This window comes from Colletotrichum jinshuiense, chromosome 2 (assembly GCF_051148585.1).
Source record: "Colletotrichum jinshuiense chromosome 2, complete sequence".
Classification (NCBI taxonomy): Eukaryota; Fungi; Ascomycota; class Sordariomycetes; order Glomerellales; family Glomerellaceae; genus Colletotrichum; species Colletotrichum jinshuiense.
The window spans coordinates 2239510-2254107 of NC_139309.1; the positions used below are offsets into that span (position 1 = coordinate 2239510).

The 14598-nt window shown below is 56.4% G+C and overlaps 4 protein-coding genes across 4 annotated transcripts; 3 read left to right on the forward strand and 1 right to left on the reverse strand.

Moving 5' to 3' along the window:
• Positions 1-2647: 2647 nt before the first annotated feature.
• EsH8_II_000608 (glycoside hydrolase family 71 protein) lies at positions 2648-4266 on the forward strand (the record flags this gene model as incomplete). Its single annotated transcript, XM_083263906.1, has 3 exons — positions 2648-2731; positions 2808-3451; positions 3519-4266. The coding sequence occupies 3 exons, from the start codon at positions 2648-2650 to the stop codon at positions 4264-4266; spliced, it is 1476 nt and encodes a 491-aa protein (XP_083121228.1).
• Positions 4267-6898: 2632 nt separating this feature from the next.
• EsH8_II_000609 (uncharacterized protein) lies at positions 6899-8412 on the forward strand (the record flags this gene model as incomplete). Its single annotated transcript, XM_083263907.1, has 3 exons — positions 6899-7087; positions 7147-8074; positions 8165-8412. The coding sequence occupies 3 exons, from the start codon at positions 6899-6901 to the stop codon at positions 8410-8412; spliced, it is 1365 nt and encodes a 454-aa protein (XP_083121229.1).
• Positions 8413-8570: 158 nt separating this feature from the next.
• On the reverse strand, positions 8571-9866 carry EsH8_II_000610 (bifunctional chorismate synthase/riboflavin reductase [NAD(P)H] ARO2; the record flags this gene model as incomplete). Its single annotated transcript, XM_083263908.1, has 2 exons — positions 8571-9762; positions 9832-9866. The coding sequence occupies 2 exons, from the start codon at positions 9864-9866 to the stop codon at positions 8571-8573; spliced, it is 1227 nt and encodes a 408-aa protein (XP_083121230.1).
• Positions 9867-10372: 506 nt separating this feature from the next.
• Positions 10373-11816, forward strand: EsH8_II_000611 (putative lipoate--protein ligase; the record flags this gene model as incomplete). Its single annotated transcript, XM_083263909.1, has 3 exons — positions 10373-11329; positions 11416-11511; positions 11589-11816. The coding sequence occupies 3 exons, from the start codon at positions 10373-10375 to the stop codon at positions 11814-11816; spliced, it is 1281 nt and encodes a 426-aa protein (XP_083121231.1).
• Between the last annotated feature and the right edge of the window lie 2782 nt (positions 11817-14598).

Sequence of the window (14598 nt, forward strand, 5' to 3'; positions counted from 1 at the left end):
GCGCGGAGCTCGGCGCAGATTATGGTTGAAAGTGGATTTCGAGTAATAAAGTAGCGGGGGAACCCCTAGGACATAAGCAATGCTCTTGCGTTCAGTGGGACCTTATTCACATGCGATGTCAGATATGATTCACTCAATAGAGCCGTGTGCATGATGAGCAGGGCAGGCGTTGGGCGACAGGACGCTGGTATATTGCCTGTGCTCGGTCACAGGGGTATGACTCGCAGTGCCATTGCAAGTTTGAGAGAGAAGTGGCACAATTCCATGCGGTTGGTCCAACAACATCTGAACTGCTCTACGGCTCTCTTATGCAGTGGTTCGTGAGGCGCTGTGGTGGATTATGTCGTCAAGGCATCTCCAGGGCTGAACCTGGCTGAGGAGGAAACGCGGAACAAAAGGCCGAGTCCCCGCTCTTTCAGTATTGAGCCAGACAAGGCGGGCGGTTGGAAGTCGACTGATTCGACTGGCGAATGATATCGGCCCCTTGGCCAGAGACGTTGGAGGGCGGGCCGAATTGGTGGCTTTGAGCGCACTGCGTCTCAACTCCAAAGGGTCTAGAACAGTGGATCGATGCAGGGGCCAGGCTCGAGGCTCCAACCGTTGGAGCAGGGCCTCTCTCGCCTTTTTCCGCTTTCTGCGTCTTTTCCTCCAGCCGCTTCCACACATTCAGTTCTGTCGCTTAATTTCTGATGTCGGTGGACGCGGTAACTAGAGGCCGAGGCAGCCTAAAAGTCGTCGCTATCCGGCAGGCAGGATAAGACAGGACAGGGTTTGTTGCGGTGATTTTTGGCTCGCCTGGATGAGATGTGACCCTCCCCTGTCTGTCACGCTCAGCTCGGAGTGAGTCCGGACGATTGGTCGACGATAACGCAGATTTTCGGAGGCCAGCGCGACGCTGAGATGGAGGGGGGGATTCGTGATGTTTCGCTGGAGTCCCCCGGACCCAAAACAAAAATCGTATCCAAGCCTCCGGGTTTGCCGTTTCGCTGACTGAAAATAAATCGTCAGCACCGACGAGAGCCAGTAGTCTGCTCCCCGTATATGCGTTTCGACGGCATTCCGATACACTAGCCACCGCCGATGACGTGCGGCTCCGTTTATCTCTCGTTTTCACTCGGTCGGTCGGGACTCCACAAGGCCGGTTTGCCTCGTGTCCGCACCTGTCTGACTGTTTCAACGCAGCGGCTGGCCTGGGCTGCGCGACACCGCAAGATACGAAGGGAAGAGCAAGCCTTACGAAGACAACTAAGCAATTCTCCCTCCACCAACTCAATGGCCCAGTTTTGCCCCGTGCTGCCTGGAAATAGTGGGTAGATATCCATTCTGGCCCTTGCGAACACGAACCCTTGTTTCTGAGGTGAGGCCAAGCAGTTGGCGGTGCACGGTACTTTTTGAGTCACCTACATTTTGCGTTTCCTCATCTTAATGGCATGGAGGTCAGAAAATGGCGAACGGTTGCTCCGTTGCTGGTTCAATCAGAAGCGAGCTATTCGATTGAGAAGCAGGGGCCACTCGGCCGATTCCGCACGTGTAAGCTTGAAGACAAGGATCACGAGTATGTTGGTGGTGCGCGAGGAGCCGCTAGCGAGGGATTGGGAATCTTGTCCGGTAGTCTCCGGCTGGACGGCTCTTCGAAGAATCCTAGTCGGCTGCCAGGCTTAACAAGCTTAAGATACCGGGCGAGTCAATGACAGGGGGGCTTGGGCACTGAGAAGACGCTCAATGTAAACCAGAGAGACCTGGCATTAAGCCGCTGGGCAGATCTCCTCCAGAACCTCTACGTCGTTTTCTCTGCTGATCCCTTCTGCCTTCGTATTCGATCGCCACAGGGTGATGTCTGTTCCGCAGCCCCCATTCTAAAGCGGGATACATTGATATCCAAGGCCTCACGGGAAACGAGTGTTCTTGGCCACCTCTTGAGAAGAGAGGTTTCTCCCACCCCGCCGCAAGCTTGCAGTTCATGATAGCAAAATGTGTGCTGAGCCGGGCAAAGCAATTTCCACGGAAAAGGCGGCTGGACCAACTTGGCCTGTCTTGGCCCGCTGCACTGTTCGCGCGTAGCTCAGCGGCACAGCAGGCACGAAAGGGCACAGCAGGTACAAAATGGCAGTGGGTGCGGGCATGACATGCACTCAGCCCGTGTGCTCAAATACAGCCAACGGCACTTCACAATACCGTCTCCTCCTGTGCTGTTTTATCCTGTATCGGGCAAGCGCCCTCCACAACCCTGCAGCAATCCAAGGGACCCCCTCTGTCGGAGGCCATCTAGGTCGAGCCGCACTCGCCCCCTGCTGTTGGCTCACCTGCCTACACGGGCGGCGCTCACGATGGAATCAGTTGTCGCCATGCCAGGGGTACGGACAAGATGTACACTACTCGGGCGGCGGCAATGCATTTTTTTCTTCCCTGTCCGTTCTTAAGGCAGAATCGGTGAGATGGGGAGACCTGCCTGCGAGGCAACCCCGATATGGAGCCCCCTCGAGTGAGGCCCGGCCATGATACATAACGCCACGGTCGTGGCCTTTTGGCCCCCGTTGGTTTCCTCTCTCCCATGGGTTGCGACGTTTGATTTACCTTGCCGATTAAACGTGGTCTAGACGGTCTCAAGTGTGCTTGTCAAGCCAACTCTCCCTCACGCCAAGCCGTGATGATGAAGTTCACCTCACTTCTTGCCGGCCTCCTGGCTGCCGCTACACAAGTCCAGGCCTCAGCTGTCTTCGCTCACTTCATGGTACACTCGCCCATCTCTCTTACCATTGCCACCCCTTTCATCTCATCATGCACTCGTCGCTAACACACCTTGCCAGCTCGTCAACACCAACAACTATACCGTCGGCGACTTCGAGGATGACTTCAAACTTGCCAAAGATGCTCACATTGACGCCTTCGCCCTCAACATGGGCCTGACTGACCCTCACACCAATGAATCCCTCGTGAATGCCTTCGCCGCCGCCAAGAACGTCGGCTTCCACCTCTTCTTCTCCTTTGACTACTTGGGCGGCTACGATGGCGGAAAGCCCTGGCCCAAGGAGACTATCCTCGACATGGCCGGAAAGTATTTCAAGCTCGACGAGTACTTCAAGTACGCCGACAAGCCTCTCGCGTCAACATTTGAGGGCACCGACAACGCCGACGACTGGGTCGAGATCAAGAACAAGACGGACGCCTTCTTCATCCCAGACTGGTCGTCCTTGGCCCCTGAGAAGGCATTGCTTCTGGCGGGAGGCGTCGCAGACGGTTTGTTCAGCTGGAATGCCTGGCCCGAAGGTGACAAGGACATGACCTCGGACGGCGACGCCGCATATGCGATCGCATTGAAAGGAAAGCCATACATGATGCCCGTGTCCCCTTGGTTCTACACCAACCTTCCCGGCTACAACAAGAACTGGGTATGGCGCGGCGACGATCTCTGGTACGACCGCTGGGACCAAGTGATGGAGGTCATGCCTGCGTGAGTGGAACCCATTCAATTATTATGGTGAAGGAATCTCCCGCTAAGATGGCTTACTTTTAAACAGCTTCGTCCAAATCATTTCCTGGAACGACTACGGCGAGTCACACCACATCGGCCCCGTTCGCTCCAACGCTTTGGAGGCCTTCGAGGTCGGCAAAGCCCCTTTCAACTACGCCCTCGACCACCCGCACGACGGCTGGCGTCACTTCCTCCCCTATCTCATTGATAGCTACAAGGGTGCGAAGCCGGCGACCATCACGGAGGAAGCCATAATGACATGGTATCGCTCGACTCCGGCCCTTGCCTGCCCGGACGGTGGCACGACGGCCAACACCGCCGCCCACTCACAAAATGTCCTTGCCCCCGCCGAGGTCGTCAAGGACAAGATCTTCTACTCTGCCCTCCTTACTTCCACTGCCGAGGTCACCGTCTCTATCGGAGGCAAGACGCAGAAGGGCAGTTGGACCTCCACTCCTGATGGCGGCAAGGGCGTGTACCACGGAAGCGTGCCTTTCGCGACCACCGGCGATGTCGTCATCACCTTGACAAAGTACGGCACCGAGATCGCCAAGATTGACGGAAGGCCGATCACGACCGAGTGTCCCGCCGGTCTCACAAACTGGAATGCGTGGGTCGCCAGCGAGAACGCGCTGCATGTCGACGACCCGACCCCCACGCCGACGCCGACGGGCGATGGCCCCAAGTCTACGGCAAACGGGGACCCATCGGCGGCTTCCTCGTTGTCCACTGTCCATGGCCTTGTCTACATCGTCGTTGCTCTTGCCAGTGTCGTCGTTGCCGGAGTGGTGTGATTGAAGGAACGGCAAGTGAATAGGGATGATAATATGAAAAGAGCCCATCCTCCGGGAAATACCCAGAGGTTGAGGTTTTGGGAACAAGGGAACTTTCAAGGGCGAATCACAAAATGGGACCTTTGTTATGATTTAGGTTCAGGCTTGGGAAGACCTCGGTAAGAAGTGCCCTCCAGCGTCAATGGCCATTCCGGTAACTAACATAAGCCATCTAGACGAGGTCAGGGTTGGTTATCAGGATTTACTTCTCTTCTCCACATATACTTTTCCGGGCGGCGTCTGCCTTGAATAAGAGTTTAATTAGGGGGCTTCACCCAGCGAGAGGCCCTTCAGCCTCGTTTATGCTTGATGAATTTTGGCGGTTGATTTCAATGTAGAATAAATAGCAATACCCATAGATAGATGACCGCATACATGTAACGATCCACTTATTCAGAGACGGATTCGCTTTAAATCATTGAGAAACCAGGCCGTGCAGTCAGTGAGTGTAACAAGTGTCAAAGTTGGGCATGAGGCTCTGGCTCACACAACCACCCAAAGTTGGGCAGCGATATCAGTGGTATGGATCATGAATGTCTGCGGTAGGGATATTTTCGTGGTATTGCTGGCCTCTCAGCACGGTCCATCATTATTATTGGGGGCGCTCAATATCAACAGGTTGTTAGTGAAGGGTTTACCAGTCTCTAGAGATTGCATAATATTATCAAAAGTTCATAGAGGACCAGAACTAACTCTTAATCTTTACTAACTTGATCCCTTACAAACGAGGTGAAGAAGCTCTGTCATGGCCCAAGACACGAACCTACTACCATGACAGTTTGCATCCGGCAATCTGGACCAGTATCTCGTTACCATAAATCTCCTCTGCGGCTTGGCTTCATTTATTGACAGCTCAAGCCTTCCCACGGCGTCTGTGGTCGTGACTTCTGCCGCTGATCTGAGGAGAGGCACTTCCGACGCCCGCCGCCCGCCACCCCCAACCGCGTTCTCCAAAACCAGAGTATTATTACTCCACTACATTAATACACTGTTTGTTTCTCATGTTTTCTTGATTACATTGCGCGACTATTTTACTGGGAATTTGGATGAACAGATTTCAGAAAGCCACTTTCTGGGGCATAGCGGCGAAGCCGAAAGAGGTTTTAATGTCACACGGGCGAGGGGTCCCAAGACGCGCCTAGGACAGTGAGGATGAACTCCGAGCTGTAATACCAGGTTTAGCCGCATCACTTGTGTCAGAGTGGTGCTTCTTCTAGGACATGTGGCAATATCTCATACATGGGCCCAGGTCTCCGATGCCACGGCAAGAGCTAAGCCTGCCCTTCGTCCACCTGCCATTGACAGCTCTAAGGAGCACCACAAGGGTCGTTCCAATATTGAGCAGGCACGACGCGTTCCTGCCATTGGGGTAAAATCTGACGAGTTCTAGCGTCTTCCACTCCCATCGCTAGTGTTAGGCGTCCAGCCTCCTTTCTGCAAACGCTTCTCCAGACAAGACAACAAGGAACCTCGATGCCTAACTCCAGAAGATTTTACAAGACTCGCCGACCATCTTCATCAGTACCCCAGCTCTGATTTTGAATTGATTCACCCGAGTTTCCATTGGTATTGCTTTCGGTTAGTAAGCAGGTGTGTATCGAAATCCTTGCCTCCCTCCGTCAGTCATGGCTGATTCCCTTCCGATTGATGTTTTACCTAACTGAGAAGAAAGACGGAAACCTACTGACGATTGCTAGCTATTGGACGACGCCTCGAATTGGACGACGCCTCGAATCCCACCGTTCGTTGTTGAGAAATTAACTAGACTAAAACTGAGAATGACCCTAGTTCTGGTCAAATGCCTACGACCTACCAGATTTACGAGTTCTTGTACATCACGGCGCAAGCACACCAACCCTTCGCTATCTACGGTTGTTGTTACAATGCTACTGTTGGATTATTCAGCCAGAATACGGCCAGGAAGCCAAGCGGGCCAGCGGGAAGCGGCAGTGGCAGTGGCAGTGACACTTGGGCCCAGGGATTCTACCTCCGTCCAACAGTGCGACAAGGCGACGTTCAACTTTACGACGCGAGCGAACCTTCCGGCAGCATATCATCAAAGAGTATGGAACCAGCGTCCCTGTGATCAAGAACAAGGATTTCAGTAATAATGTGGGCGTTATTACTCCCATTTACGTATCGTCAGTAATGCCGTTTGGTGTTCCCAGGGTTATAGTAGTGTGACAGGAGTCCCGGGTGGTTTTATCGTTCTGCTTCCTGTTTTTGGAAATTCGAGACATGAACAAGAGTTATTACACTTGCCTTTCACTGCATTTTTAACCCACCCAGAGAGGATGTCAAGCCTGACCTCGGTGAATACGCCTCACCGAGATGTGACCGCGGGATCAGCATCCGTGCAACGCAGGATTCAAGGTTTACCAACCAGCTTCCTTTCCGGGACTAGACAAGATACCTCGACTTCCCGCACTCGCACAATGGCATTGAGGATTATTCCTCAATCGGGGCTCGGGATGGCATCCGACGTCGCATCCCTCCATCTCATCTTTAAATCTCACCACCCCTCTTCGATCTTAATCTCAATCGCCCACCTGACTCATCGTGAAATCCGGAATCAACCGCCAACGGAGCGACGATGCACTGGCTGGCCCCCCTCATTCCCGCTGCCGCGCTTTTATGGCAGCCTGCCATCGGCGACCCCACGCCGAAATACAACCCACTCCCTCCCCTCCGCGAACAAGCCCGCATCCAGGATGCGTGGACCGAGGAACGTAAAGCGGGCATCCCCGCCCTGCTCAAGAAACACGGCGTCGACGCCTGGCTGGTCCGTCTCCCACTTCGGCACCCCCATCAAGTGCCTACGTCATTAACGCAGGGTTCCAGATAAGCCAGCGCGAGTACGCAGAGGAGACGGTCTTCTGGTCCCTCAAGCCGGCAGCAACCTTCTCGGCCCGCCGCCGCACAACGTGCCTCTTCCTCGCGGAGCCCCTCGCGGCGTCCAACTCGTCCTCGGGCGCCCTCGGGCGGCAGCCGGGGTGCGTCATAGGCTGGACCTCGGACGTCTGGGAGACGCTCAAGTCGCAGCTCGAGGCCGCGGACCCGGCCACCATCGCCGTCAACGCGCACCCGGAGATCGCCTTCGCGAGCGGCCTGCACGCGGGCGAGTACCAGGCCATGGCCAACGGCCTGGGAGGGGAGTGGACGCAGCGCCTGGTCGTCAAGCCCGAGATCGCCGTCGAGTACATCGCCTCGCAGCCGGACTCGAAGCTCCCGCAGTACCGGGAGATCATGGAGACGGCGTGGGCGATGATTGCGAAGGGGTTCAGCGAGGAGGTGGTCGTCCCCGGAAAGACCACGACGGAGAATCTGGAGTGGTGGCTGCGGGAGGAGATCCTGGCGCACAACTTCTCGACGTGGTTCCAGCCTAGCGTCAGCGTCGTCGACGATGCACTGCCGTGGGTTCTGGAGTTGGAGACAGTTACCGCGGCCGAGGACGCCGGGGGGAGAATCATCGAATACGGTGACATGCTGCACGTTGACTTTGGGCTGACAGCCATGGGTTTAAATACCGACACTCAGCATCTGGGCTACGTGTTGCGTCCCGACGAGGAGGATGTTCCCCAGTCGCTGAAGGACGGTTTGAAGAAGGGCAACGCACTGCAGGACATTGTAAGGCGGAACCTCGCCGTCGGCAAGACGGGCAACGAGATGCTCAAAGCATCGCTGGAGGAGATGCACGCGGAGGGAATCCAAGGCCGGGTATACACCCACCCGATCGGGGACTGGGGCCACGCCGCCGGCCCTCTCATTGGTAAGTCGTATCTATCGCCGCCTTGCGGCTGCCCTCATGGACAGTCCCCAGGGATCTGAATTACCCCAGGGCGAGACTGACTTCGCGTAGGAATGACGAATATGCAAGACTACGTCTCAGCATCAGGCGAACTAGCGGCAGTCCGCAACATGTGGTTCAGCGTCGAGCTGCTCGTCGAGCACTACGTCCCCGAGAGAAACCGAACGCTGTGGTTTGCGCTGGAGGAAGACGTGTACTGGGCTGGCGAGGAGAAGGGATGGCAGTGGGTTTACGGGCGACAGGAGGAGTTCCACCTGGTAAAGGCGGGGAGGAAGCAGGCCGCAATGGAGGAGTTGTAAAGTGAGTCAATTCCGTAACGGAAGCAGGTCACTGTAAGGAAAAGATGGTTCGCGCATGAGGATGAGAGCATTCGCCAACGACCGCAAAGGGGAATCTATCATGAATTGCTTTTTTTTTAAATGCCCATATTTACAACGCATCCCAATCTCCAACCCTCTTACGCCTTTCCGTTCTCGTTCTTCAGCGGCGGCAGCAGACTCCTCGTCAGCTGTCTCGCGTGCTGCGCCATGAGCGCGTCCATGAGGACAATGGCCGCCATGCCCTCCACGATGGGGATGGCACGGGGAACGACGCAGGGGTCGTGGCGGCCCTTGGCGGCCAGGACGCCCTCCTCGGAGCCGTCGTAGGTCGCCGTCGTCTGGTCCTGGCCGATGGTCGCAGGGGGCTTGAAGGCAATGCGGAAGTAGATGGGGGCACCATTGGAGATGCCGCCCTGGATACCGCCAGAGTAGTTGGTCTTGGTGGTCAGCTTGGACCGCGGGATGCCCAGACGCTGGGCGTCAGCCTGCAGAGACTCCTCGGGGGCCTTGATGAAGGCGTCGTTGTGCTGGGATCCGGGGATCTCGCAGCCACCGAAGCCCGAGCCGATATCGAAGCCCTTGGTGGCGGGGATGCTGAGCATGGCGTGGGCGAGCTGCGCCTCGAGCTTGTCGAAGCAGGGCTCGCCGAGGGAGGAGGGGGGGTTGCGGATGACGCAGGTGACGGTGCCACCGATGCTGTCCTCGCGCGTCTTGAAGTCGTTGATGAGCTCCATCATCTTGTCGTTGGTCTCCTCGTGCGGGCAGCGGACGGGGAGGAACTCGTCGACGGTCTTGCGGTCGATGGTGTTCAGCAGCGAGAGGAAGGCGGGGTTCGTGGACGGGGTCGGGTGCTCCGCGGTAGGGGGGAAGAGGTGGACGCCGCCGACGCTGGTGGTGAAGGCGGTGATCTCGGTGCCGTAGGCCTCGCGGAGGTACTTCTCGGCGAGAGCGCCGGCGGCGACACGGGCGATGGTCTCACGGGCGGAGGAACGGCCGCCGCCGGAGCTGGCCTTGACGCCGTACTTCTCGAGGTAGGTCCAGTCGGCGTGGGAGGGGCGGGGGAACCTGTCCATGGTGGAGTTTCCGTAGTCGCGGGGCCGCTGGTCCTCGTTCTGGACGAGCATGCCGATCGGGGTGCCGAGGGTGACGCCGAACTCGGTACCGCTCTGGATGATTACGCGGTCCTTCTCGTTGCGGGGCGTCGTGATGGCGCTCTGGCCGGGGCGGCGGCGGTTGAGCTGGGGCTGGATGTCGGACTCGGTGAGGGCCATGCCGGGCGGGACGCCATCGACGATGACGCCGACGGACTTGCCGTGGGACTCGCCGTAGCTGCGCAAGGGGGCATACTGTTAGTCCATTGGCCACGAGACGACAGGGATTGGGCCGGAAGCGACGCACGTCGTGACCTTGAAGTAGGAGCCGAACGTCGACATTTTTGCTGGCGCTGTAAAGGGGTGGTTCTGAGAGGGAGGTGTAAGTTTGGAAAATTATCTGGGCCGATGTTCGGTGAGTCAATACAAAAAGAAATCGCCCAAAGTATGCGGGGTGGAGGGGTTTGTATGATGTAGTTGAATGGCCCCGATAATGAGGTGGGGCACCCGACTACAGGGGGTTACGCCACAATCAGAAAGTGGACTCTGTTAGATGCAACTAGTGAGAACCTCATCTCAACGCCTCAACTCACTCATCCACGTCCGCAATCTCACGGCGCAAGCATTGGTCCTTGGGGGTCTCCGTCTGATTATTTTTTTGCTACATTTTACTTCTCATAGATTTTAAGGATTTCTTTGACATCGTTCTTTTCTATTGACTTCTAGCAGCTAATCTCGGGCTATACTCACATAATCCTTGACAGGGGCTCACGCGAAAATGTCATCGTGAGAAGCATCACCAACCACAACTAATCACATACCTCTGCGCAACACCACCGAACTTCATAATGATTTCAACACGCACTGTAACCCGGGCAATCCCTTGCCTCCGGGTCTTAAAAATACCCCAAATACTTCGCCCCTTCTCCGCCCTCGCCGCGTCTGCAGCCTCGAAAACACAGGTCTACATCTCCAACTCCCGCTCGCCCCATACCAACCTCTCCATCGAGCACCACCTCCTCCAGACAACGCCATCGGACTCTACCGTCCTATTTCTGTACACGAACCGCCCCAGCATCATCATCGGACGCAACCAGAACCCCTGGCTGGAGGTCAACCTCCCCCTGCTCCAGTCCTTGAGCTCCCCCGGCAGCAACCCCGAGGATGCCATCGACCTTGTTCGCCGCCGCAGCGGAGGCGGTACCGTCTTTCACGACGAAGGCAACGTGAACTACTCCGTCATCTGCCCGCCCGCCAACTTCGACCGCGACACCCACGCCGAGATGGTCGTCCGCGCTCTCCGCTCCCTGGGCGTCGAAGGCGTTAGCGTGAACTGCCGCCACGACATCGTCATGACCGTCCCTCCTCCCTCCTCCTCATCCACCACCCCGACAAGCAACACAGCATCGTCATCAACAGCAGCGGCAACGTCCTCCAGCGCCCCGCAATGCACCACGACAAAGCTGAAAGTGAACGCCGAGAACACCTACAAGATCTCCGGCTCGGCCTACAAGCTGACCCGCCTCCGCTCCCTGCACCACGGCACCTGCCTCCTGTCCTCCCCGAACCTGCCCCGGATCGGCAGCTTCCTGCGCTCCCCCGCCGAGCCCTTCATCAAAGGCCGCGGCGTCGAGAGCGTGCGCTCGCGCATCCGCAACGTCGGCGTCGCCGACACAAAGGTCTTCGAGGACGCCGTCGTGCGGGAGTTTGGCAAGATGTACGGCGACTTTGACGTCCAGGCCGAGATTGGGGACGCGGAGGCGGGCGGCGTCGAGAAGGTCGGCAAGGGTATCGCGGAGTTGAAGGTGAGCCCCGACCGCCCTTGTTCTTTTCGCTTTTATATACGCGACGAGAAGAGGTGAGGAAATCAGAAAACTGACATTATGCGCAGTCCCGGGAATGGACCTTTGGCCAAACGCCCCTCTTCACCTTCTCAACGCACCCGTCGGAAGAGGACACGAGGGAACGTCCACAGCTCCCAGCCAATGTAAGTGAATCTCTTCTCTCCTCTCGACGCAAATCTCTAGTCAACCCCTTACTGCATCCCAACTAAACTCGCTTCAGATCAACCTCACGTTCGAAGCCCGCCACGGCCTGATCCAAAAGTTCGCGTTGGGCGGCCTGCCATCCGCCCAGGACCAGCGCCTGTCAGAGTCAATGACCGACTCCCAGATCTGGGAGATCCGCGACTGGACCCAGCGCCTCCTCGCGGGCGGGTTGGGGCAGAAGGACGCCTCGACCGTGGGAGAATGGCTTAACTCCCTGTTGGGGACGTCGCCAGCGGGCAAGTAGCCTTCTTCGGGGCAGAGGCCTCGCGTAAGGATCAGTAGATATTGTACGATATGTCCAATGTTGGGTTGGAAATAGACTGTATGTGTATAGTACGGGCTCCCGAAGCCACGTTTTGTGCTATAGAACAGCGCGATAGAACACCACAAAGAGTTTGCTCCTTCTTTATTGCCCGTATTCCATTCATCAACATGCATTCACCCATGGTATCTTCATCTCGTCATATCCAAGAACGAGAACCGGCTTCAGTACAAGCAGCAGCAACCCCGACAACACACTGTCCCGGCATCTCCCAGAGACGGCATATCGCAAACCTCCTTTCCAAGCTACTCTCACGCGCCAGCAACGAAACACCGACACTCTCGTCTAGACCACATCACCTGAGCCGCGTCTCGGGTGCCCAAACCGCCCGCAGCAGCACCGTCGCATGTCTCACAGTCCAGAAAGTATGAAGGGGCATGTTTGATAACAGCAGATGCCGAGGACAAGGAGGGAAAAGAGGAGTGTAGGAAGGCACCTCCCAGCTACTGTCCGCGCATCGCCACTTCGTTCCAAGACACTCTCCGATAATCACAAAACGCAGAGTCGTGTTCCTCCACTTCCTTCGTAACCCTCCTTCGAGCCCCCCTCTCTGAACTACACCTCTCCTCGTTCACTGATCTCGGAATAGTGGGCACTGGAAGCTCATCTTTTCCCCCATCTGGGCCCCAGCCTCTCACACCGGTGCATCACAAGGGGGCCCTCATGACGAAAAAAACACGGTTGCATCGCAGGCTCCCCCCTCCAAGACATCATGCCGCACCATTAAAGCTTCCAACATTTTTTTCAAGAAGAGTCGGGTGGTGCCGGAGGAATAGGGAGGGGAAAGTGATCAAAGGCCCGAAAAGACAAAACCGCGATATAAATCGCCCATTTGGTATGAGGAACTAAGACATTTACACAAAAATAAAAAAAAGATAAGGCCTTTGGCATGTTCCGGCCGCCACTCCGGAGTGGCCTCCGAGTCACTCGGCGTCCAATCATCCATTTCTCGACTTTCCCATCACGAGCCGAGCTGGAGATAAGGAGACGAGGACGGGGACTAACTGGGAAAGGTTCATGGGGGGGGGGGGGGGGGGGGGCGTGTGAGTGCTCTTAGGTGAGACATCTCCAATCAGGCCCCTCCCCCTCGAGAGACGGCGTGAGCAGTCACGATAGATGGCCTGGGGCAGTCTGGCTGGCCTCGCCACGGAAACTTGGCTCGTCCTCTTTTCCCCCTTCCTCGTCGCTTGCCCGCCCAGCCCCAGGCCCGGGACAGCCAGCCACACTTGGGTGTTTTCTCACTCGTGTAACCGCCCGCATGTTCGGCTTGTGCAAAAGGGGGGAGGCATGGAGGGGGGACGTCGTCGCGCCGCCGCCGCCGGGGCGTCGTCACACATGATGTAAATGTCGTCAAACAAAGAAAGTAAGATGCACGGGAAAGGGCCAGCCCCCAGCCCATATCACTCTCAGTGTCATAGCTAGAGGACTACCAGTAATAAGGATTGCCCTAAAAAAGAAAAAAAGGTGTGGCTTGAAGGGACGCGAACAACCTCGGGTCGCCGCATTTCCCGTCATCGCCCTTTCGGCGGCCGCCTCGACTGCTTCGCCTCCCCCGGGTTGACAGTTCTCGGGAAAATCAATAAAAGAAGGCGGAGAAACACATTGTCCATCTGACCAAGCGAGAGAGTGATAACATCAGCAAAGAAAAAGAGAGTAGTCGCATGTGAGGAGTGATGGCGGCCGTGCTCTCTGAGGGCTGGGGGAGGAAATGGAGGAGGAGGGGTGCTGTGACCGAGACATCCGAAGCGAAAAGGGGGTGACGGTGATGTGATGGTGGCTTCGTGATTATCTTTCGTTTGCCTTTTTTCTTTCTTTCCCTTTCCATCATCGTCACTTTCGTCTCTTCACACATCATCAGCCTCGTCGTTGGGGACCACCCTCCTTTCTCGATACCGGTAGTAATCAACAGCGACTATCTCCTTCCCTCCCCCGCCATCAAACGCCCTCCCCAAAAAGAAAAAAAGATCAACTTGTGTAACTTGGTCATGTCGGTTGGGGATTATCTGCAGTGACACTTTCCAATTTTGGTCTTCATCCTATATTGATCGACGCAAAAAGACATAAAAACTACCCCCCCTACCAAACTTTCTGCAGGGACTAGAGTAGAGAGAGTGTGTGGTGTGTGAAAGAGTGAGAGAGGCGAACCGGTGCTGTAGGCATGTCAGATCTGCCAAAAACTGTCGATAAGCCCAAGCCAGACAGACAGACAACTTCCAAGGTCAGAAGAATAAGAAAAGAAAAGAAGGGTTTCCCCCTCTATGGCAAGGTTTCGTTGGACATATGGCACAAGCGCATACGCACACACGCCTACGTACACACACATTTACACACCACACACACACATACACACACACACACGCACACACACACACACGCACACACATGCACACATACACTATTGGCGAAATGGGATGACATGCAGGAGATAGAGAGAGAACCCGACCACCAGGCTGACTTGGTCCAAGCGATGCGATGGGCGGGCTTTAACCTGCAGCATGTTCTCCGCGGACTGACGATGGCGGGGGAGGGGGGGAGGGACCAAGCAGACGCAGAGAACCAGTTTGCTGCGCCGCGAGAGAGCGAGCGAGCGAGCGCGCATGCATGCAAGGTGAGAGGTGATCGGCCGAAACCTTCTGGGGGTGGTGGCTCATTTGAAGGGGGGGTGTGCTCTTCCAAGATCACGCAGGTGAGTGAGAGCCCAGCT